At 49.5% G+C, this 23,463-nt stretch overlaps 7 protein-coding genes, besides 1 other annotated feature; 4 read left to right on the top strand and 3 right to left on the bottom strand.

Annotated features, from left to right (window-relative positions):
- Window positions 1-363: 363 nt before the first annotated feature.
- On the bottom strand, window positions 364-1,966 carry FFUJ_07073 (related to neutral amino acid permease; the record flags this gene model as incomplete). XM_023577285.1 has 2 exons in its annotated part: window positions 364-635; window positions 691-1,966. 2 exons carry the CDS (start codon window positions 1,964-1,966, stop codon window positions 364-366), a joined length of 1,548 nt encoding a protein of 515 aa, XP_023430378.1.
- A 4,635-nt stretch (window positions 1,967-6,601) lies between these two features.
- FFUJ_07072 (related to ICE2-protein with role in forming and/or maintaining the cortical ER network) lies at window positions 6,602-7,951 on the top strand (the record flags this gene model as incomplete). XM_023577283.1 has 2 exons in its annotated part: window positions 6,602-7,123; window positions 7,175-7,951. 2 exons carry the CDS (start codon window positions 6,602-6,604, stop codon window positions 7,949-7,951), a joined length of 1,299 nt encoding a protein of 432 aa, XP_023430377.1.
- An 848-nt stretch (window positions 7,952-8,799) lies between these two features.
- On the top strand, window positions 8,800-9,859 carry FFUJ_07071 (uncharacterized protein; the record flags this gene model as incomplete). XM_023577282.1 has 3 exons in its annotated part: window positions 8,800-9,201; window positions 9,274-9,337; window positions 9,384-9,859. The coding sequence occupies 3 exons, from the start codon at window positions 8,800-8,802 to the stop codon at window positions 9,857-9,859; spliced, it is 942 nt and encodes a 313-aa protein (XP_023430376.1).
- Window positions 9,860-9,890: 31 nt separating this feature from the next.
- FFUJ_07070 (uncharacterized protein) lies at window positions 9,891-10,688 on the bottom strand (the record flags this gene model as incomplete). XM_023577281.1 has 2 exons in its annotated part: window positions 9,891-10,449; window positions 10,495-10,688. 2 exons carry the CDS (start codon window positions 10,686-10,688, stop codon window positions 9,891-9,893), a joined length of 753 nt encoding a protein of 250 aa, XP_023430375.1.
- A 329-nt stretch (window positions 10,689-11,017) lies between these two features.
- FFUJ_07069 (related to tetrahydrofolylpolyglutamate synthase) lies at window positions 11,018-13,063 on the bottom strand (the record flags this gene model as incomplete). Its single annotated transcript, XM_023577280.1, has 1 exon — window positions 11,018-13,063. The coding sequence occupies one exon, from the start codon at window positions 13,061-13,063 to the stop codon at window positions 11,018-11,020; it is 2,046 nt and encodes a 681-aa protein (XP_023430374.1).
- A 779-nt stretch (window positions 13,064-13,842) lies between these two features.
- FFUJ_07068 (uncharacterized protein) lies at window positions 13,843-15,566 on the top strand (the record flags this gene model as incomplete). XM_023577279.1 has 3 exons in its annotated part: window positions 13,843-13,853; window positions 14,109-14,586; window positions 14,658-15,566. The coding sequence occupies 3 exons, from the start codon at window positions 13,843-13,845 to the stop codon at window positions 15,564-15,566; spliced, it is 1,398 nt and encodes a 465-aa protein (XP_023431419.1).
- Window positions 15,567-18,024: 2,458 nt separating this feature from the next.
- Window positions 18,025-22,879, top strand: FFUJ_07067 (sepH-like protein; the record flags this gene model as incomplete). XM_023577278.1 has 9 exons in its annotated part: window positions 18,025-18,238; window positions 18,302-18,429; window positions 18,508-18,537; window positions 18,590-18,654; window positions 18,703-19,144; window positions 19,193-20,068; window positions 20,120-20,614; window positions 20,667-20,810; window positions 20,858-22,879. The coding sequence occupies 9 exons, from the start codon at window positions 18,025-18,027 to the stop codon at window positions 22,877-22,879; spliced, it is 4,416 nt and encodes a 1,471-aa protein (XP_023430373.1).
- Window positions 22,880-23,260: 381 nt separating this feature from the next.
- Window positions 23,261-23,355, bottom strand: a tRNA (tRNA-Ile).
- Between the last annotated feature and the right edge of the window lie 108 nt (window positions 23,356-23,463).

Here is a 23,463-nt window from a genome sequence, read left to right as displayed (position 1 = left end):
GATATGAATATGCTTTAAAGGAAATGCAACAATGGGGAAAGCGCATGTGACGACAAGTTCTGGGCGTTCTTGGCAAGAGCTGGTTGGCGTGGGTGTCGAGCTAAGGTTCAGCTCAGGCAGAGCCTCAACCTCCACTTCAACTTTACTTCAACATCTACGACATGTCGACTTCTATTTCAATGATTTACCATGCGGGACCCAATTCTACAATTCCATGTACTACGTAACGGGACCGATCGTGGCTGAAAGCAACCCACCATCGTCTCGATCAAGAAAGACCAACTCCGCGTGTATTGTTCTGGCTCGGGTATCATTGCATAAGGTAACGTGTTTCCCTACAACTTCCCCCTTCTCTCCTCTTCTTCAAAGACCGTTGGATGCACACGAGAATACGCCAGCCACGGTGCCAGCCTCGTACTGGTCGATAATACCCTGTACACTGGCATATGTACCAACAGTAAGAAACATAATACCAATCGCAATCAAGATGAGGTTAACAATGTTTCCGGTGAGATCAGCGATCTTGCCATGTCGTCGACCAATCTCTTTATCAGCTTTGCGCATTCGGAAATAGGCAACTCCCCAGAAAATGAAGCCAAACCAACTATCGAAGAGAGACGACATAACGGAAAGCACTGGAAGGTGGCGGTTAGCAACGATCGATGCAATAACTCTCCGTCGAGCACTTACAAGAGTTAAAGAAGGGGATGACCATGGCGATGATGAAAGCAAAGATCCAAGTCACAAGAAGAATTCCACTCCAAGATCCCCAACCAACAAGGGTGTGACTGTTCAAGTGCTTGGAGTTTCGGAAGAGTCGGAAAAAGACGAAGCGTGCTGATACTGAGGCATAGAGAGTGCCAAGGAAGATGATGGTAGGAATCATAAACGAGAAGGCCGCCTTCTTGTACACGTTCTCGAGCGAACCAAAAGCCGGCGCGGTCACATACTGGTTGCCGGTATAAGCATATACGATGGCTCCAACGAGACTGAAAACGATGATCTCAGCAATCGTACACGCCCACAGAGCCTTGGGGAAGTCACGGGGATCTCGCATCTCTGCAATGAAGCTGGGCAGGGTAATCTGGCCGATGAAGGTATAGCTGATGTTGAGAAAAGCGGACATTCCGTTGACAAAGGTCGTGCCCTTGACAGGGATAGCTGTAACAATAGGCTCGCCCAGCTTTGCAGGATCATATCCAAATGGGTGATCCTGGATACCAGCGAAGATGGCGGCGAGCAGAACGGAAATGAATGTGAAGAAAGCCGATGCTGTTCCGAGCTTGGCCATCATGTCGAACGTCCTGGGCAGGGAGCAGACCCAGCTGATGACAGCAACGATAACCGAAAACATAACGGTGCGGCAGCTGCCAACATCATCGGCTTCGGTCATGGTGTTGAGGTACTTGGCACCAACCAAAACGTGAAGACCTTGAATGAAGGTGTTGTTCAGAATGAAGCACACAGCAGTTGCCCACCAAGCCCACTTCTTGTCCCAAAATAGCATCTGTCCAATATCGCAAACATCGCGCATCTCTGGATGGCGGAGGCAGAATTCCCAGAGAACGAGACTGGTGTAGAGAACGATGAGAGCAACAATAATCGTCAGAATAATACCAGGCACCAATCCGAGAACACTGTACGACCAAGGGAAACTCATGATGGCAAGACAAATGTATTCGCTGAAAAGCAGACCAGCAGTTTTTTGCCATGAGCAAGTGCGGTACTGGATCTGTTCTCCCTGTTCCGCAGCCAGCTGTTTGTTGAGAATCGCAGAGCTTGAGTCCTCAGAGTCTGAGAGATCACGCCTCACAAATTCGGGCAATTGAGCAATTCGAGGTCCAGCAGTGACACCCTCGCCACCAAACAGAGACGCCCATCGTGACGAAGGAGTTTGGAGTTCAGATTGGCGACGTTCTGGGTCAGGGCTTCCATCCCCAGAACCGAGAGATGTCTTTTCAGCCATTATGACAGTGTATGAGGAGAGGGTGAGCTTGTCAGGACTGAAAGGTGTGTTGTGTTGAATTGAAACACCACGATAGTTCAAGATGTAACGGTATCGCAACAAGAGCAAAAGAAGAAAGGTGGACCAGGCACAAATCACAAACCAGGCAAGTGCTAGGTGTGGGCGAAAGAAAATGCTGGGAAAGCAGCTGCATTTAAAGAGGGTGAGAAGATCTCAATTCTCAGACATAATACCACACCAAGGTTGCGATCCTACGATCCCTACCAACTTGGCTGTTGGTCACACAAACAAGGTTCAGAGCCTGCTTCCATCCTCGGCGTAGAAGCTCACTACTGAACTAGATATGGGGTCTTTTAGTCGTCAGTCTCTTCATTGATCCCCTCGGACGTCGTCCATATCGATCCTCTTTGGCCCTCATCTATCAAAGCTCACGCTAGGATAGCAATTCACGACAAACCGCAACACAGCACACCACTCACGATGGATCAGATGTTCCACACACCGGAGTGTCGCCAAATACCTACCAACGTTAGATATGAGCGGACAAATGAAGTGGAGCCATAGGCCGCAAATCTATCCGGAGCGGCGAACGGGGCCCCCACCCGGTCCACGCCATGTGCCGAACATCCGTACCAGACCTCTAACAACCCCGACGACCCAGACTGAAGCTGCACGTCAGCCAGTAAAGGCCCATTTGGGTCGCATCATCGTCCAAGGTGCAAATCCACCGGAATCTCCGTCAGGTCGATCCTAGATGTATTCCCTGCTGCCTGGCAGGGGCTCAAAACAAGGTGATTTCAACATTCCTGACTGGATCACTGTCCTCCAACGCGTGGGGTCTTGAGCTGTGGTGCATGCGTAACGTAGCTTTTACGTACATGAGCGATGGAGGCGAGTCCGACTTTGCAAGCCTGTTCCTGCAAGCTGATACCGATAGATCGCACGCAATTCGGCCGGATAGTGAGCAACAATCAACTATTGATGAGGCGTCAACCAGATGGATGATCGGATGTGATTGTGGTCAGCTGTGATAAGATTGATCTGAGCTCAAGAGAGAAAGATGCTTGAGCCAAACCAACAACAAGCAATTGAGGTTATGATCTTCGCTGCAGGGTTATGCAGGCCCAACGTCACAGCGGTGTCAATTCATCAGAAGGTTGATGCTTGTGAACCCTTTTTCTTAATGAGGACTTCCCGAGTGTTTCGATCGGTCTATCTTTCGATAGCCTTGTTCTTCATCGCCGTTGCTCACGGGGAGATGATCAAGAATGGCCCGAGTCTTCAGGAATGATGCAATCGCTAGTGCCAAAGGAAACCAAAAATGGCAACAGGCTTGAAGTTTGCCTAGACCAACGAACCACGTCCCGAGGGTCCGGAGCGTTTACCCCCTCTCCATGGAAATAAGAGTGGTGCCATTCCCGTCCTGGTCGTTGACTTTAGACCCTGCTGTCGCATCATCGAATCCCTAGAAGGCGTCATTTAGGCTAGGAGAAATGAATTGCGGCTCGTCGGGCTTTTCTTGGGGTTGTGAGCCATATCGTATCGTTTTGTCAGTCTCTCACGTAAGAACGTTCCACCATTTGCCCATTGCTCTGTTTTCATTTCATTTTGCAAGTCTCGGGGAGTTCGGGGATTCATCTCCAGGACGAGAGAACGCAACGTCCTGTGCGCATGTGGGGCCTTTAAGCTTATTTCGCAAAGCAATTCGTGAGCGTCTGTGGTGTTGTCTGTGATTGATATCCACAGCCAGCGAGGTTATCGCCAAGCTAGTGCCAAGGGCTAGGCGATCTCTGGGCGATCGAATCTCCAGCCAATAATGAAGCATCACATTCAACGTCAATCAATCATTGTCAATATCAAATGTAAAGAGAAGCATTCAAGAGCTAATGCTTTATACTGATTTAATCACAATTGCTTAGTATGTCTTTTCGCGCATCGCAATACCATGCCATATTATTTCGCCTATATCATTCCATACATTCACACAGCGCAACATCAACATACATCATCCACTTCAGCTTAAGTAGCAATTTCATTTCATAACACGTTCCTCTAACACAGAAGTCATTTTAATTCAGTAGTTTCATTTCAGTCAATCTTAAAATCTTGCAAAAGGAGAATATCACAATGCATACAGTAAGCTTAGATATAAAAATAAAATATGCCAAAATGGCAAAAGAGTTCGGAGGCTGGTGATAAGCCTCCTACATCTCTTTGTCGTCGGGGTTTGTCGTCGAGCCATTTCCTTCGGCGGGAACAGTTTGACCTGACCAGTTGCTCTGGCGCCTTCTGTTCCCCCACCACCTAGGGATTTTTCGGGTTTTTTTTGTCGTCGGGGTTGTCGTCGGGTATGTCGTTGGGGTTCGAACTCGGGGTGTCGTCGGATTTTCGAATTCCTTATCCACCAGGCGAGAGCAGTTTGTCCTGACCGGTTACCCCGGCGCCTCCTGCTCCCCCTTGGAAGAGAGGTGATTCAGATCAGATTATATCCCCTCCTCTTCTGATGCCCTTCCTGGTGCGAGTTTGAGCGGTGGTGCTGTGAGCTCTGGTGAGGCAAGCGGGGTTGCCAGCGTGCTACTGGGTGGCTGGCGCTTTGCCAGCTGGTGGGCAGGCTTCAGCGGCATTGTGAAGCGTTAGCGACGTGAAGCTCTTGATACCCCGCCCAATACAGCGCTGCGATGATTCCAAGGTGGTTTGGAGTCATCGCCATATGTCCTCCACACTCAAGGCATTTCTCAAAATGTGTTGAGGCTGTCGCCACTACCCAATATGGTCACGACCATAGCGACCACCACACCCATAGGGACAACACATACACCACAGTAAACATGTGAATAGATAATTCTCAAGCTATTGAGAAATAGGAATGTAAGATAAATGCACTTGCATCATACTGATTAATCTTATAGCATCGCAGCATCTGTGCAGCTGTATGTCCCAACGTCATGAAATCTGCTGACTTGATACAGCAGACACCATGATTTCGCGTTGGCCAAGATTACTCTCTCTCGCATCAGGTCCACGTTACAGTTTCCTGCTCATTACAATGGCAACACTTGGTACAATTGTTCTGGATATTATATCGATATCGCATCGCGTTCTCGATCGGCAGGAGGCAAGTCAACGTTTGCTTCCAGGTCATTTGGCGCTAGTAGGATTGCAATTGAAGGAAGGCGATGTTGCGTCACTCGAGCAGCATTTTCAATTTCAAATCATGGGCAAGCAGGGCCGAGCAACTAATGGATGAATACAGATGTTGTGTTAGATTGGGAGGATAATAAGACACGAGAATCTGCGCACTAGCGCAAGAACACAAAATAGCCATGGTCATCAAATCACAAGGGATTAAAAAGAAGATTGTTGGGGTTGGCGATAGGAGGAAGTAGGTGACTTTCGACGGGTGGATGGTTGTGATGATGCAGGAGTAAGAATGAGGAGGCTCTAACACGACGTGGAGACAAACTCTTACCTGAAGTGGATGCGTGGGGCTTTGGCCGTGTTTTGCAGATCACGAGGTGGGGTCGGTTACAGGCATATACGGATAAGTACAAGACGCGACTTACGCCCAACGTGGAAGGCAAGCAAGCTAAGCTAAGCTAAGCTGAATGAGTCTTATCTTGAGGTTGTGAATAATTAACTTGTTATTCAGTTGATTTTGGTTTCATGACCTTGGTTTTGTTGAATCAAGATTTCGTAGGCACGGCGATGCATCATACTTAAGATCTTGCAGATTTTGGTGATTGATAACACTTAGACCGGAAGATTTGTCAGTGCTGAGGTTACCCTCTGATGCTGTCATTGTCCCAGATCTTGCTTGCTTGCCCTGCTTTATGTAGGTACTGATCGACTCTCTTGATTGCGAGATGTGCTGCGAACCTATCATGTTGATGTGACGCTATGCACCAGCCAACCCAGGTCATCCTAGCAGCATCTGTTTGGTCGATCGGTCAAAACTCACAACGCATAAACCTGCCTTTCTTGAAACATGAAACTTGGTCTGTTGAATCAGCCCAAAAAAACAAGAGAATATCAAGATCATTAGCACGTGCCAATAATCAAACGAAACGGTAAACTTTACCTGGTTTTAGCGGCCGGGTGACTACTTTAGACCTGAGCTGCCTCTGCCACGTGAAGATAGCAGACGATAAGCAAAATTTGGCCGCTACCTCGATTAGCCACATTGCATTGCTGTGTGCGCAAGTCACACTCAAACATCAAGCAACAGCCGAACCCAGATTTGACAGACGGGAGCTCCAAATCACTACGTACCTTTACCCTACCGCCGTGAATTTTAGACCGACCAACCGCCAACTTTGGGGAACTGACCGTTTTATCTTGATCTTGAACTCTTCAACCCCAAAACTGCTTCATCTTGTTCCGCTCGAGCTCTGCCGCTTGTCACCGACCTTCGATATATTGCACGCACTTTGACGAAATCGAGACGAACGAGTTTTATCGATGGGTGAATTCTCCCCTTGAAACTCCCTACTCCGCACACTGGGCGACATCTTAGCTGTCACGATATTCTTCCCTATCGCCTGACCTATCGCACTTGGATGCCCAACTGCTGAACGTAACCGACGACCTCGATACCCTCCCCTCGGCGCGGCCTACGCCTGCCATCTCTTCGCTCCGATGTGGTGGTTATTCAGGGCGCTATTCAGCTCTATCTTTCTGCTCAGCATCGTCCTCTCCATCCCCGTCGCTTTCGATGTCGGCGGTCGCGATAGTGGGCTGGCTTACAGTCTAGCCCTGTTCCTCTTCTACTTTATATATTCCAGCCTCGAGCTTTTGACGCCGGAAAAGTCACGCTCGCGGTATTTCCTTTCTGGATTTCTACGATTGTCGCAGTGGATCATCATCCCCGCCCTCCTCATCTGGGCGCTGGGACAGTTCGCTGTCGATGCCGACAACACAAATTGGGTGGAGCGAACAGTGGGTGGTCTGTTTAACTCCAAGAGCACAAGCTGGAGGGAATGGATGTTTGGCAAGGACGGCTTGGTTGAGACGATCACGCTGGGTGGGTGGGATAACCTGCTACGGTATTCGGGGCCCGTGTTCCAGCTTCTGGAGGGCTTCTGTACCTTGCTGGTCATCCAGGCAGCGGGACAGCTCACAAGATGGCTTGTCAACCGTGGAAGAAGCGATACTTGGTTGGTAAGTTTTATATCAAATCATCGAATCTGGCACTTGCTAACCCTGGCGCAGATCGTTCTTCTGGTTCTCTCCAGCTCCATCATGGCTAGCGCCGTATACTTCCTTTGGCGGGTAGCACAATTCCCTCAAATCGGCAACCTTGATGCTACCCTTATTGGCATCGCGATGACAACTGCCGTGTTCCTGTGCGCTTTTGGCATCGGCAGTGGTCGCGGCAATCCTATTGAGTCGTCGCTTCTGTTTGCCTATATTGTGCTCTGCATCTACCAGATCTTCACCGATTATCTGCCATCAGAAAATGCAGATCATACGCAAGATCACGATGGCTCAGAGTCTGATATTCCACCTTTACCGCCTGTCATCATGGCATCTTACTCGACTTTCCTCCACATGCTGGGCTCATTGCCATCCGCTGTTCACTCGTCATTGGCGCTACTATATGCCGCCTTCCAGACTATCACGCCATCCGTCATCATTTCGCTAACATACCGCTCTTTGGTATTCTACTGCGCTACACGTATCATCCCCTCAATCCGCGAGTCGGGTGCGCAAGCCATGATGCAAGAACCAGATTGGGAGGACTCTGAGACTGCAAGTAAATTCTTGGGATTCCTCAGCTGGTTCTCGCCGTCAATTTTAATAGCAGTCTACACCAGTCTGCTCTTACAGCATTTCTCCACCAGTGACGGTCCAGATGGCTGGACTCTCCGAGGTGGTGATGTTGAGGGCAGTAACTGGCAGTGGGCCAACATCGGCCTGACAATGGTTTTGTACGGTGTCGAGCTCTATCTGGGCTCTGATGAGCATGACCACTGGAAGGTTGATTAAAAGTCACGGGCTCCAGAGTTACAAAACTACAGATGTCTGCTCGGCAGACCATTACGCAGGAGTTCAGTGTACTTCTCAGGGAGTACTGAGCCGTAGAACGGACTTAGAAGTTGGACGACATGGAATTTCTTTTTTCGAATCAGCACACATTATTTTTTTCGCAGGCAGCATAAGGAACTGGACTGGGCTGGACTGGGATAGGGCAGTGGACAACGGGACAGGCACGATACCGACACGGCGTTGAGGAAGGGCTTGGCAGGTTTTTGTTTCTTTGTTTACTGCTTTACAGCAGCATGGCGATGGATGATGATGTTGGTTTCATTTAACCCCTTTTTTATATAAGTTAGTTTGCGTGAGGCAATAGCAGCACGACGTGAATTAATGATTGCTTTGAAACCTTGAGAGGTGCAGCATTTTAACGTAAATCTATGTTGTCAATCTTATAGTCACTACGACAATATTCCTAAACCAGGTCTTGCGTTTGTGGTTTTTGGGGCCGAGGGTTTCTAAGAATTATTGTTTGACTTCAACGTCAAATAAGAGAGGTCTTTACAAGATTACCACGCACAATCTTCCCACAACCGCACAATGTACCTTTTGGAGTGAAAAATACCAATGAGACATATTCTGAATACGAATAACCATTTACATCTTAGTGCTTTTGATCCTTGTCTATAATATGATGCTTCTCCGAAATCATGGGGCCGACACCGGCTCGCTACCCTAGACCCACCGGCGATCCTGGGGAAGATCGGATATAATGAATATCCATGGACATCACTTCAAAACAGCAACTTCAATCTCTGCTCATTCTTCTCATACGAAGGTTTTTTTCATAATATCTCGCCATGTCTGTCAAATACGTCACCGAAGGCCTTCCGGCCGCCCCAGAAATTTCCCTCAAGACCATTCATATGGCGGGTTTGCGTGTCGATGTCTATGGCCTTGATGAACTTCCTCCCAATGTCCCCGTTTCGTGCCTGTGGCTTCTGCACCCTCGTACCAGATCACGAGACACCATGAATGATATTGCGAGACGCACCATAGGAGCATGGGGCACGCAAGCTGGTAGCAACTCTAAGCGCGGTCTCATCGCCCTGGCATTTGATATGCCCAACCACGGAACTAGAAGGGTTAGTATATCAGCAAACCATCCTTGGAGCAAGGGAAATCCGACTCATGCGCTTGACATGTTTTCCATGGTGAAGGGAGGCGTATCAGATATGAGTAGTCTCATGGACCTTGTTTCGGGGTACCTTGGCCTTGAAATTGATGGACATGTGTGCCTTGGCTGGAGTCTGGGTGGACATGGTGCCTGGCAGGCATTCTTTGGGGAGAAGAGAATTGATGCGGCTGTGGTGATTATCGGGTGTCCTGATTTCGCAGGTGAGTTATTCTGGTCAAGTGCGACAAAAGTAAGCTGACGAGACAGGACTCATGTCTGGTCGCGCTGCTGGATCGAAACTCGACTGCGGCCCTGATTTTATCGGAAGCAAATACTTCCCCAAAGATCTCATCGAAATCTGCAGCAGACACGACCCTAAGGCTATTTGCTTCGGTAATTCGCCCATCCCACCTTCACTATCCTCTGCCGAACAGGGCCGCCTGAGGGCTATTCTGGATGAGCGCGTCAAAGACAAGAAGCTACTTCTCTGCTCCGGCGGTGACGATGAATTGGTTCCGTACGCCAATACCAAGGAATTTTCGACGTTATTGAAGGAAGCTGTGGGTGAAAAGGGCTGGTATCGCGATGGTGGGCTGGAGGTGGATGATAGAGTATACGAGGGTATTGGACATAAGTTCAGTCCCAAGATGGTGGAGGATGCTGTGCAGTTCTTGGTTAATGCAGTGGAAAGGGGACCGAGAGGCAAGATACATGTCAGAGAGGGGGAGAAAAGTGTTCTGTAGATTTGCGGTATAGACATAGATGTGATAGAGTTCACCAAGGCCGTGCTACTTCCTCTTCCACAACTTCGCTTCCGTTCTCCATCTTGATAACCAAACCACCACGATCGTCATCTTCAGTTGGAAACACACCCTGCCATACACCCCAAGGGTTCCTCTTCGCTCTCTTCCCAGCAAGACTCTCCCCTCGTCCATGAGGATCATCCCTCCACTCACCCATCGCCAAAGCAGCGCCCTTCATCGCCTCTTCTTTGTCTTGATCTTTCAAAGACGCTGCCATACCGGGCGGATCTATACCAATGAAGGTGACTCGGTCGAGAGGGAAGCCAATAGCTGCGCAGTGCCCATCGACAAGTCTCTCTTTCTTAAAACCATGACTAACAATAGTCATGTGAGCTGGCCATCTTTTGTAGTGGGAATAAAAGAGCGTGAGGGAGAAGAGGACGTTGTGGTACGAATCAAGCGCACGCTCTTCTAACAACACTGCATCGTTGATATCTTCATCGTGTAGCAGTCCCCAGTAGTTGTTCTTGGCTGCGATATTTTTGTAGCCATCTGCCTCGGAAATTCTCGACTCTTTGCGCGTCGGTCCTCTATCATGGTTAGAAAATGCGCGAAATGATAGCCGGGTTACATACCCAGAAAACACCAAAACAGAACCACGACAATTCTGAGCGAGGGCATCTACGCCAGCTTTAATATGCTGAACAAAAGTCGGGGTTTCACCACGCTGAAAGTCTGCGATTAGCCATTCGCCTTCATCTTGGCCGAGGGTTGGGCCACCGAGCCAAACTCCGTGGCAGCAGACGATGATAAGATGTGACGGTGGCATGGCGGTGAGGTGGAAGATGAGGGGATTCAGAAGTTGGAAAGATTGGATGCAAAGTGAGGGTGTGATCATGTAATACCTAGTTCGCGAGCAGATCAAGCAAACAGCGAATTGAGATTGTCAAAGTGTGAGGAAGAAGATATGAAGTGGGTTTTACGGTGTTCACATTAGAGGACTGGGGCTTCATGATAGATTGAGATAGACTTTACCCCTCTACCCTGGTATTGTACATATAGATCCTACCAAATCTCCCAATCCCATTTCCCCTGCCAATAGGTAAATCGCTTTGTGATAGTACATTTGCGTTATAGATATTCAAACATTCCAAGTCATCATGAGTTTCCCTCCGTTTTCCTGTTAGCAGCCACCTGTGCTTCAAAAGGATCGCTGCTATCTCTCGCCTTGGCCTGTTTTATCTCCAGTGCCCTTTGCTTCTCAGCAGCAGCGAGTTGGTCTTTAAAGCTCTCCTTGTTGTCCTTCGACGAGTGTTTAGATTTGCCTTTGCGCTTCTTCTTTGACCCTGCTGGCTGGAAAGGGGACTTGGTTGGGGGCTTGGGGGTCGCTGGATACCCAAACACTTGTCGATGACTCTTGTACTTCATGTGCGGTAGTGCACGATGTCCCCTAATTTTGAACATGGCATCTTCATATTCTGCCTTGTGCTTCGCAGCCTGTGCCTCCAAGTCTGCTAGACGGGAGGCAACGTTTTCCACGGCCGTTTCAGGCTTATCTGTTTTCTTCTTTGGGCTTTCCATATCCCTCTTAATGGCGGCGATAGACTTCCGATATCCCTCTGCCTGTTTATTATGAAACGCAGCCATCCTTTGCAGCTCTCTTGTCTTGACGGGTACTTTTAGTGGTTGGATAGGGCCGCCGTCGTGTACTTGGGCAAAGACCTTACTTCGTTTCGGTGATAGGAAGTGGTGTCGTCTCGCCTGTTTGAACTCCCGTGCCTCCTCGTCTGTCAGATTTCTCTCCCGAGCAATCTTGGAATATCGGTAGAGCTGAGCTCTGCCAGGTCTCCTCGTACCTAGTTCTCTTCTTCGACGAATGCCTTTGAGACCCAATAATTGTCGAATCAGGTAAAGACTCCCCGTGACCACTAAAGGACCTCCACCACTCTTCTTGCAAGCCCATGGCAGAGCACTCGCGATGTCAGGCGTTCCAGAGTATACATTGCCAGGAGCGATTTGTTTCATCTGGGCGTATTCGGTACCGAATGAGGCGGGCAAAGGCTGAGGATCATTGGGACCTTGAGTGAATTCAACCATAGCAAAGTTGTCCTGGGGCTCGACAAGCCGTTCCATCATCTTGAAGAAAGGCTTGTGCTTGCTTTGGGACATACCCATAACCCAGGTCACTGGTTGGTCACCCTTTCGTAGTCGTTTGTTGACATGGTTGCGCAATTCTGTGATTCCCAACATGTTGTGAGCACCGTCGACCAGGATTTCCCGCGGCTGAATACCAGAAAGTGGCGCGTTGACTTGAACTGTTTCCAATCGGCCTGGTAAGAAAGGATCGGTTTCCATGAGCTTGTCCAAGTTGATCTCCTGCAACGGGAAGAGATGACGGAATGCCATGGCTGCACACAACAGATTCTGAACTTGGTAACTCTCAAGCATCCATTTTGAGTTGTCGAGAGTTAACAGTAATGGTTCGCCCTTCCATGTAAGGATGATGTCTGTTCCAATTTCTCGAGCATGTTTTCGTAGTACATGGATGACAGAAGGCTTGTTAGTGTGGTCAACAATACAAGGAACGTTCCTTTGCATAATGCCAGCTTTGACCTTGGCAATGTGTTCGATGGAATTTCCGAGGTACTCTTGGTGGTCGAGGCCGATCTTGGAGATGATTGTGACAGACTTTTGCTTCATGGCATTGGTTGCATCTGTGGCACCACCCATGCCAACTTCGACGATACCATAGGGAACATGCATTTTGTTGAATACTCGGAATGCTGTTGCTGTTTCGAACTCGAATGGTGTCAGATTCGGAGGCTCCTCTCCGTGCTTGTATTTCCAACCAGCAGCAATACGGTTGTACTTTTCCTCAACATGCTTCATTTCCATCTCGTACATTCGCGGATTCACATAAAGACCATTTATTGTGACACCATTGTGCCTCTCTGGAAAGGCGGGGGATGTGAAGCTTCCATAACCGAGACCAGCAAGCTTGAACATACCAGCAAGAAAGGTGCATATTGAGCCTTTGCCATTGGTGCCAGCAACGTGAATACCCTTCCACTCTTGCTTGTCTGGTATGGCACGGTTGATACGATCCAGGCCTAGTCGAATATCTCTGTAACCTGGTGTCCTCTTGCTGGCCAAGACCCGATTAATACGGCTAATGGCGAACTGGATTTCCTGAATGGAAGACATGATGAAGACTTAGGTGAGACGGCATCTCATCGGAGCCCGGCGCTGGGGAGGAGAAGTGCCGTATGAGGCTCCTGAGATGCTGATAGAGTCAGACCCAGGGCGAATTGGCGTATTTGGTGATGATTATGAGTTGAGTTGAGTTTCGTTATAGACGTCACGACGTGAGTGAGATTACCATGTCCATTATTTTTCACTTTGGGGCAATTCATGTCGACATGGGGTGGGGTGTTGAAAGCCACATTCACCCGCTCTCCGAACGCCGATGAAAGTGGCCTGATGTGGCTCTGTGGCTGTGCAATCTTTAATCTGTTCAGCGGATGGTTAGATGTGGTCTGTTAGTGTTGATTGGCTGAAGCTGGTCGTCCACTAACGGTCCTTATCGCGACACTTAGAAAGCACTATCAGACGCGCACGCGAACTGAACGCCCTGGGCTCTAAGCCTCAAGAGCTCTAGATCCTCTGATTGGTCAAATAATTTCATCGCAGTCTCCCTGCCCTGGAGCTGCATCTTGAACCCCCCGCACCCCCTTTGCCTGTTGCCCACTCCGTTCTTTCATCCTCTCCACTGGTTAATTACCCGCTTCACGCTTCACGCTTCACGCATTTGTCGCTGGCTTTTGTCAACCTTGCTACTCTAGGCAGCATCGTCATCACTGTTCTATCGACTTTTCATCAATGATAACAATTTCTGGTCTTTGCAATCATCTCGACTTAATTCTTTGATTCCTTGATTCACTGTTTTCGCTCGTTTTCGTCATTCACTTTCCACTAAATCAGCCATGGGCCTCCCGTAAGCGCATCCTTGTTTTTTTTCCTACCTACCCGTCCGTTACCTTCGTTGCCATCGCGCCAACGTAGTGATGCCCCGGTCGATCGATCTTGTCGTTGTCGCCATCGCTTCACTATATCAACGCAAAGGCATGCTGCAAATGTCGCGAATGCGCACATCCGTTGCTTGATTGCGCGCTTCGTGCTTTGCATATTCGTCGCAGTAGTGACGGCCTCGTTCTCTCAATATCGTGCACTTGTTAACCTTGCCTTGCAGATTGTTTGTTGCCCCCGTTGAGTCAGATCTCCCTTCCAAAGCTGCAGAGAAGAGCAGTGCGACGTCGCCACCCCGCTCGGCGATTCGTCGCACTCTACGCACAGAACGAATTGAACGCCGCGCCGCGCATCGCCGTATTTTCTCAATTCGCGACCGCTTAAATGATGGTTCGCTACAACAGTCCGGTACTCTGACCGGCCGAGATGGTCGCTCTGTACCATGGGCTGAAGCTGGATTCCCACCTGATCTAGAGACTACGAGAGGTCCTGATGGGCTGCGCCGAGCGAGACCGTTTCGCGATGTTCTTAGAGAGATGGCTAGATCAGATGATCGCAGAAGGGACATGCTTGAAGAGCGCATAAACTCTCTATTTAGGGATGGCAGCAACACGCAAGACCGAAACAACACCAATTCACAGCCGTTATACGATGATTGGGATCTGGGTTGGCACGAGGGCCCTCGACCTCGTCCTGCAGTGGTAAGTTCCATCATCGATGATGTTTTGTCCCAGTTGTGCAAGTTATATGATTTTACTAACAACTAACTCAGATTGTACCGGTGTCTGCGCTTCCCGGACGAGCCCCTGAAGAGAATGGAGCTCAACCGCAGAGACTTCCTTCTGCTGTAACGCACCCCGTGATTCGCACAGATGACTCTGAAGAAATGAGCCAGCGCCGAGCTCACCGCTCCGCAATGCGCGAAGCTCTCCGTGCGTCAAACAGGATTACGCGATTCGCACCTATGCAGCGTGTCGACGGACTTGGCGACCGTGATAGGAGCCTCAGTCCAGAGGTCTGGGATACTCTCCTATCCACGCTTACCCCTGACCCTCAACCACCTAGCGCGGGTTCCTCCTTTGCATCAAATGTTGCATCTCAGAGCGCCGGTGCTACATCAGGCACCTCTTTCACCACGCCCGATCAAGACCCTGACGCACTGGCTGACCAGGCCTGTGAGTCGGGTTGCGAAGGCTCCGAAACTGAAGACGTTGACCAGACTCTGGGCGTCCTGGATCGAATCAGAAGACGCCGGGCAGAGATGCGACGTGTTCACGTAAGACTACCTGAAGCTGGCCAAGACTCCCCAATTGATGGAGGCGCCATTCGGGATAACGGAGCAGTTGGTTCTGATCCTAGACAACGAAGATCCCCGGATGGACTAGTACCCAGTGATCGTCACCACAGGCTCAGGACCTTGCGCCGAGAGCGCTCCCTCCGATCACGTTCCGCCTGGGTGGGACACTTGTCCGTGGGCAATTCAGACGATGAGCAAGGACCGGAACGAAACAGACAGAACCGAGAGGGTTCAACAGCATCAGGCAGCAACACAAACGTTGAAGATGACTGGATGGGAATGCAGCGCATCGTGCGTAGCCTAGCACGACGTGAAGATATTCCCGATGAATGGTGGGCTGAGGCTGGCCTCAGTCGAAACCTACCAGGGGACGGGACAGAATAAAGAGGGCGCACGGTACCAGTTTGCATTCGATTTGAAGCGGGATATAAAATACCGGGATTACTTGCTACAGATTTGGTCAGACGGCGTTAAAACGGAAAACTGAGCAGTGTCAGCAACGGATTGTATCATAGTTGTACGGTTTTTATCATTTTGGCTCGGCAATGAGCATGGAGAAGATCTAATGAAAGTTGACGTTGAATGAACACATACTTCTGGATCGTTGCTTGTGCTACCACATACTAATATGATGGATAAGTGCCGGGATTGCTGGTCCATAAAGCGGCCACGATTAGACGCACATCATCGTGAGATCCTGGTCGATCTATCTTGATGTGGCTTGAAGGACCTTGTCTTCGGGACGGCTACGTGCTGTCAACTTGCGATATGTACAGCTAAGGTAAAGCAATACGAGGACATAAGGTATCAAGTTGATATGATGTTCTTTTGTCGTCCAATACATGCTGCTCAGTTAGTGAAATCACACTCCATTTGCCGGCATAAGCCTCCCCTGAGGCAGTATAAGGGATTGTTGAGCACGGCTGCCGACATGATATATCAAACTCAAGGACGACCCTGCGGCCGAACTATTGATCAAGGGAGAAATCGAATGCCATAACTCATAAATTGCGATATATAGTAGTATTGGTGAATGTCTCAGCTTCAGTGTCTGTAGAGGGCGTGAAGTATCGTCATGGCAGCGTCACGTAATGCCGAGCCAAGCGGAGGCGCTTTGAACAAGAAATGAGATTGCGATCTCAGTTTAGTTTACGGTTCAGCTTACATACAAGGGAAACAAGAAAAGAGAGTCTCCGTGCACGATATCGATCGACGGTGAGATACGATATCTTTCCCAGCTTGGCATTGACGCCTTGTCACTTAACTCTATCAAGCAAGTCAAGTCGAGCTGACTTGACTGCTGGGATGATATGAGACGCATTGACTAGTGGCTTCGAGGGTTGGATCGGCGCGGTCCTCGAGAGCAAGGTATTTCGATTGGGCTGTTGGTCGTTGCTGACAGGGAAAGACATAAGTTGACTAACTAATAGGTATTTGAGGCGTCGGAGGAGCTGGCTGAAAGAGAATAACCCGGATGGCTATAGAGTTTGTGTGACGGATGAGTTTCCAAGTTGATCGTTGACGGTGAGGCTTGTTTTGAAGTGTGGTAAGCATGTTCGGCCGTTGTTGGAGTTTATTAGTTTAGAGGGCGTAGTTATGAAGTCGGTACTTTTGTTTAATGATAAGCGGAGATGAGATATGTTGTTGACTTGGAAGAGAATACTAGAATACCAACCAATATTGGGTTGCGTGTGCCTGTCTGTGTCTGAATGCATCCACTGCCTTGGCTTACATGGCATGGCATGGCATGGCATGAACATGAACTGTTTCAAAAGGTGGAGCGTTCCTTGCAAGTGAAGAATTCCAAAACATACCAAGAACTTTGTCTCTTGAAACTGGTGCTGATAATCGATGTTGACATCATCATCGAGTCCTACTAACAATGAATTGTTTTTATAAGTCGGCGTGTTGTTGCTTGCATTGCTTGCTTACTTGCTTGTGTCGAGCGAGTGTGGAGAATTGAATAGCGAGCGAGCTAGTGGGGGATGGCCCTGCAAGTTGAAGCTGGGCGTTGAAGAGCGCTGGACTTGCAGGCGGCACGGGCCCCCCGGGCACCCCGTCACGCAACGAGCACAGCTCAAGGTACAGCACGAGCAGTCCAGGGCCACGAGGATGTACCGACCACCCATCACCTTACGGGGCTGGCCCAGGCCCTGGGCCGATTCGGGTTGGGTTGCGAGCCTCCACTGCCTGATGAGTTGAGTTAGTCTAGTGAGATGGAGGTGAATCTGAGACGAGAAACAACACCTTCAGTTGAGTCCAGTCCAGCGCATGATTGACTGGAGATCAGTGGCTTTTTGGTCCTGCTCCGAATTTCCACCCAGTTTCTTACCTTGCTTTTTTTTTTTTTCTTGTCTTTCTCCAAGTTTACTTCATTTTATTTTTCTACGACCCTTCCACTCACTCTCTCTCCCTCTCTTAACAACAAACTCACGCAATTCAATCCCTTGCCCTCCCGGGTTATTCATCCTGTCCCTCCTTTAACCCTGGGCTGTTCTGTTAGCGACCGCACGAAACGAAACGACCGAACGAACGGGCCCTGTCCATCCCATTCCCCTCCTCGATCACGCTGACGACGTCAACCAAGCTTTCAACGAGCTCAACTACATTCGCCAGGCTCGACGACAACAGCTCTATACCGAACCCGATCTCGTATGTAGAAACGAATTACACTGCGCCGCTCCGCTCCCTTCCTTCGATATTCGCCGGGAATGATATCTCCGTCTTGGCCTGAACATTGTCCTTCCTCCGCCAAACTGCCTCTGCTTTCACCGAGGAGGCATAACCCAGCTTGTCCCGGCCAAACCAGAGCATTACTGAGTTAGAGAGCGCCCGAGAGATAATGCCCGAGCGGCAGTACCACGCCAATGGCCGCGCTGCCGTGGCCTCCCGCGAACGACCCTATACACCAGGAACGCCCTCACGAAAAGACAAGATACGAGAAAGCTCTGCCCTTCAAGATCCAGGGCTCAAGGACTACGTGCGTATATCCAACTACCGATATCACCGGCGCTCGATCCCGATCCCTGGAAAGTCGGATATCATGATAAGCGAGAGTAGTAGCAGGGTTTAGTACAAAGTTGTCGCTAACGTTTACCTTTTCTGTTTTTAGCGTTTAGGTGAATGCCTCGGGAAAGGCGCTTTCGGATCTGTGTACAAGGCTTTCAACTGGGGAAATGGCGAGGCGGTTGCTGTGAAGCAGATCAAGCTCGCAGATCTTCCCAAAAGCGAATTGCGCATGATCGAGGTGGGTTGTTTCTGAGCTCTACCCTAAAGCTCAATGGTTTGTGATTCAGGCGAACTGACATGAGTGAGTGCTGTTTAGAGTGAAATCGATCTGCTCAAGAACCTTCATGTAGGAATCCTGGTCTGAGATGGTATCATATCTGAAGACTAATAAGAAGTAGCATGACAACATTGTCAAGTACATTGGCTTTGTGAAGTCCGTTGACGCCCTCAACATTATCTTAGAGTATGTGATTCGATTCTACCTTTGAAGCTCTAAAACTAACAAACCCAGATACTGTGAGAATGGCTCTCTGCACTCAATATGCAAGGCCTATGGCAAGTTCCCCGAGAATCTGGTTGGGGTCTACATGACGCAAGTCCTGCAGGGACTACAATACCTGCACGACCAGGGTGTAATACATAGAGATATCAAAGGCGCCAACATTCTCACCACAAAGGATGGCACCGTCAAACTCGCAGACTTCGGCGTTTCAACCAGCACCCTCGCTGGTGGTCAGGATAAGGAGGCACAGGTTGTCGGCACACCATATTGGATGGCCCCTGAGATCATTCAGCTTTCCGGAGCGAGTTCTGCATCCGATATCTGGAGTGTTGGGTGCACGGTTATTGAGCTTCTTCAAGGCAAGCCGCCATATCACAACTTGGCTGCTATGCCTGCTCTATTCGCAATTGTCAACGACGATCACCCCCCGCTGCCTGAAGGCATTTCTGCTGTGAGTCTCCCCAGTTGTATTTGGGGGTATTTTTGCTGATCTTGGCAGGCCGCCCGTGATTTTCTCATGCAATGCTTCCAAAAAGACCCCAATCTACGTGTGACTGCCCGAAAACTACTTCGTCATGCCTGGATCACAGGCTGTCGCCGAACTGAAGCACCCGTATCAAAAACACCAGCCAATTTCAGCGATGCCGTGGAGGAAGTGAAACAATGGAACAAAGCTCTAAAATCATCCGGACCAAGGCTTCGACAATCGACTGGCTCTGATGCCGGGCCTTCGTCAAGATTTCTTGGTGGAACTCCCGCCAAGGGAGGACTATCACTTGCAAAACTACGTCCAGGCGCAGGAGCTTTCAGTAAGCCTGAACTAGCTGGTGCGTTAAAGTCTCGGTATCTGAGTATTTTGCCTAACCCTGACCGTATCACAGATGATGACAACTGGGACGATGATTTTGCGACAGCTATTTCACCAAGCGCACTACAACTGCCTCATCTCAAGCCACAAGACAACTTCGGTGGTCTGCTATCGAGTGATCGTCTCAAAGCCTTTGCCTCAGTGAATGATGGAAGAAATGACAGTAATTCGTACGATGACGACTTTGAGGGCGAGTTAATGACGATAAAGGGGCCGGGCCACTGGCAAGACATTGATCCACAGGAGCAGACTATTAGACCGTTGCCGAAGAAGCCCACGAAATCTTCAGAGCCCGCGAAAACGCACAGTCGAAATAAGTCAAGCTCGAGTAAGGTCGCTGGCGCTGGCCGGACCAGATCGCCGACAAAATCAAGTCTAAATACGAAGTTCGAGCTTCCTCCAAGGCCTGATATCATCTATCGGGAACAAAGTATGGAAGACTTCTCAGATTTATTCGTGGATAACGATAATGTCTTCACCCACAATGCGAATCAAGCTGTTAGACGAGTAAGTTACATGTGTTTGCACCCCATGCAATCAAAGCTCACATACCTACAGAACTCACGACAGACTGATGCACCACAACTCTTTCACCCATCTGATCTTACATCACTACCAAGGTCAATGCAGGAATCTAGCTCAGGTAGTATGAAGAAGAAGCCTTTGTCTCGACCATCAGTTCTCCCTGACAGACCAATGCGACGAACACGATCATCGATAGAAATCCAGAAGTTCGCAGAAGATGACGACGAAGATTTTAGCGACGTTTTCGGACCTGAATCATCAATAGCGGAGAAGGAGGAGAGTGAAAAGGGGTCCGAGGATGGCGGTTTGATGCTCATGTCTCGCGTATCGAGCAATTCCTGGTTGGGCGACGACGAAGATGAAGACGATCCCTTCGCATCGATGGACCCAGGATGGGATGAGATGGATCTTGAGGCCAACATTGCCAGAGACCGACATGCCAGGTTAGCCGAGAGAGTAGAGGACTTGGTAAGATCTCTTAAAACGACTGAGGGTGAGGATGCCCTGGCTGAGTTCTCGGAAGATTTGGTAAGTTCTTGTTGTCCTTCACGCACAGGACCGATTTTTTAACGTATCACAGCTTGCCTTGCTCTGGGAGAACAACGAGGTGAAGAATCTAATCATCAGCGCTCACGGGTTGTTACCGATTCTTGAAATTTTGGAGCCTTGTACAGTCAAAAGCAGGCAGTACATGATCCTGCAGCTCCTTAAAGTCGTCAATGCAGTAAGTTTTAGTGCCCGTAGTATACTCGCGACCTGCTAACTCTTCAGATCATCCTGGACGACGTGGAAATTCAAGAAAACTTGTGTTTTGTTGGTGGCATTCCCATTATTACCAAGTTTGCTGCACGCCAGTATTCAGATGAGATTCGTCTTGAGGCGGCTGCTTTTGTCCGTCAAATGTATCAAACGTCGACATTGACCCTCCAGATGTTTGTATCCGCAGGTGGTCTGAACGTGCTGGTCGAGTTTCTTGATGAGGATTACGACGTTACTCGAGACCTTGTTCTTATTGGGGTCAACGGTATCTGGAACGTATTTGAGCTTCAAGGGCCAACCCCCAAGAACGATTTTTGCAGAATCTTCTCACGAAGCAAGATTTTATATCCACTGGCGCTTGTGTTGCACCGAGTCTTAGACGAAGAGGGTGAGGACGAGCTTGGTGAACTCGTCGAAGGACGAATCGTCAACATTTTCTATCTCTTCAGCCAAGCAGAGAACTACGTCAAGGAGGTCGTAGCAGATCGGCAAGTTCTGAAGAGTGTACTAAAGGATCTGCGGCGCATGACGCCGATACATCAGATCACAATGCTCAAGTTCATCAAGAACCTCTCGATGCTTTCCACAACGATTGAGTCGCTGCACTCAGCCGATGCTATCGAATTCTTGATTGATCTTCTGAGCTACAGCATGAAGAAGGGTCAGACACATTTCCGCGAGATATCTAATCAGGTTCTCAACACATTATTTAACCTCTGTCGCCTGAGCAAGGAACGACAGGAGGATGCTGCTGTCGGTGGTATTATTCCTCTGCTCCTACGAATCATGCAGACCGACCGGCCTCCGAAGGAATTCGCGCTACCAATACTCTGCGACATGGCACACTCAGGGTCCAAGGGCCGCAGATACTTGTGGCAGAACAAAGGTCTCAACTTTTACGTATCACTACTCACAGACCAGTACTGGCAGGTTACTGCGCTCGATGCCATCTTGGTCTGGCTACAGGAGGAAACAGCTAATGTAGAGACTCACCTTGCTGATGGTAATTTCACACGAGCGATTATTAGCTGCTTCAGCACCAACAGGGTGAACGCCTTTGATTCCAACTTACTGGAACCACTGCTCAAACTGCTACGCCTTAGCCCGTCAGTCGCGGCCTCGCTGGCGAAGCCCGAGATGTTTGCGGGGATTGCGCAGCGTTTGACTCACAAGAAGGCCGTTGTGCGACTTAACCTCCTGAGACTGGTGAGGACTATCATGGATGCCTGTGAGCCTGGCTTGGGCAGTGGCGATGGAACGAGATCCCTCAACAGCTCCCAAGTGCGATCTCTCATGGCTGCCATTCAAACTCTATCAGAGAAGGACTCGGCTGTCCTCGTACGAAACCTCGCTTCGGAGTTGGTGCGGTCCAATATCGAGCCAAGTGGAAGATCCGGTGAGGGAGTGTCCAGTGCTGTACCAAGCTCATCGTCGTCAAGAAGACCAGGATCCCGACGGGGTGCAAGCTACACGCCCCCTGGCTTACATTCGTCGGCGTCAGTTCCGCAGACACCTACGCATAGGAGCCGAGGTAGTCTAGCGAGTAATACTTATATCGAAGTAGCAGCGAGCCCTCGGCGAACAGCTGCTGTCGAACGAGAACGAGAGGGAGCACTATACAGGCCCCGAAGTAGGGATGGGCCAACAGGTATCCCCCGGCGTGTCAGCGGCGAATTTGTATCCGCAAAGAGTCGCCTCCCTCGTACTTCGCTAGCTACGTCGGGTAGCTCCAGGGCAGCTATTGGGATCAGTGCCAACGGCAACAGTCCAGCCCTAAGCTCCCGCAACGATATTACCATGAGCGCGCGAAGCGACAGCAGCTTGAGCAATAAGGAGAATGTGGGCCGCGCGCCGAGCAGTCGCGATGGGCTCAGAAGCAGAGATGGGTTGAGCAGTAGGGATGGACTCAGTAGTAGAGACGGGCTCGGCAGTAGAGATGGCAGCATGGCATCTCCGGGGTTGCCAGAGGTAGCAGAACGAGTGGGCATAAGTAAGAGACGGAGTCGAATGCCTGGAGAGCCCAAATGGACATGACGAATTGAAAGGAAATGAAAGGATGAAGACGAAGATGAGAGATGAGCGGAATGCATAACATGAAGAGCACGATATGATAATTCAGGGGCTGTACATGATAGACATGAGTATGGGCAAAGAAGCAGCGAAACTGCGATTGCATGAAGAACAAACAAGACAAGACAAAGATGATAAAGCAACTCATTTTGCCAATCAATATTGCCTTCTTGCCGACCTTTTTCATTTGTTCTTCCCGTTCCCTTCCTCTCCGCTCCTGCTTCCAAAACATCCACGCAACCTCAACACCACAACGCAAGCTCACGATATCACAGCACAACGCAAAAAGACATCACACATTATTGCCAGAAACGGCAAAAGATTAATCTGGAGGGCTTTGGGGATTGCTCCCGCCAGGGCTTGAACCTGAGACCTTCGCATTACCGAACACTCGGGTTGAAGTATTAGTACGACGCTCTAACCAACTGAGCTACGGAAGCCGTCCAGATGTGATTATTGAAGGTCGAGGTCGAATTGAGCAACTTGAGCTAGTCGATGATAACCGGAAGGCAGACGAGATGTAGTCATGACTAATCATCATAATATCA

Source organism: Fusarium fujikuroi, chromosome FFUJ_chr05 (genome assembly GCF_900079805.1).
Source record: "Fusarium fujikuroi IMI 58289 draft genome, chromosome FFUJ_chr05".
NCBI classification, from domain to species: Eukaryota; Fungi; Ascomycota; class Sordariomycetes; order Hypocreales; family Nectriaceae; genus Fusarium; species Fusarium fujikuroi.
This window is presented reverse-complemented; position numbering and strand designations above follow the sequence as displayed.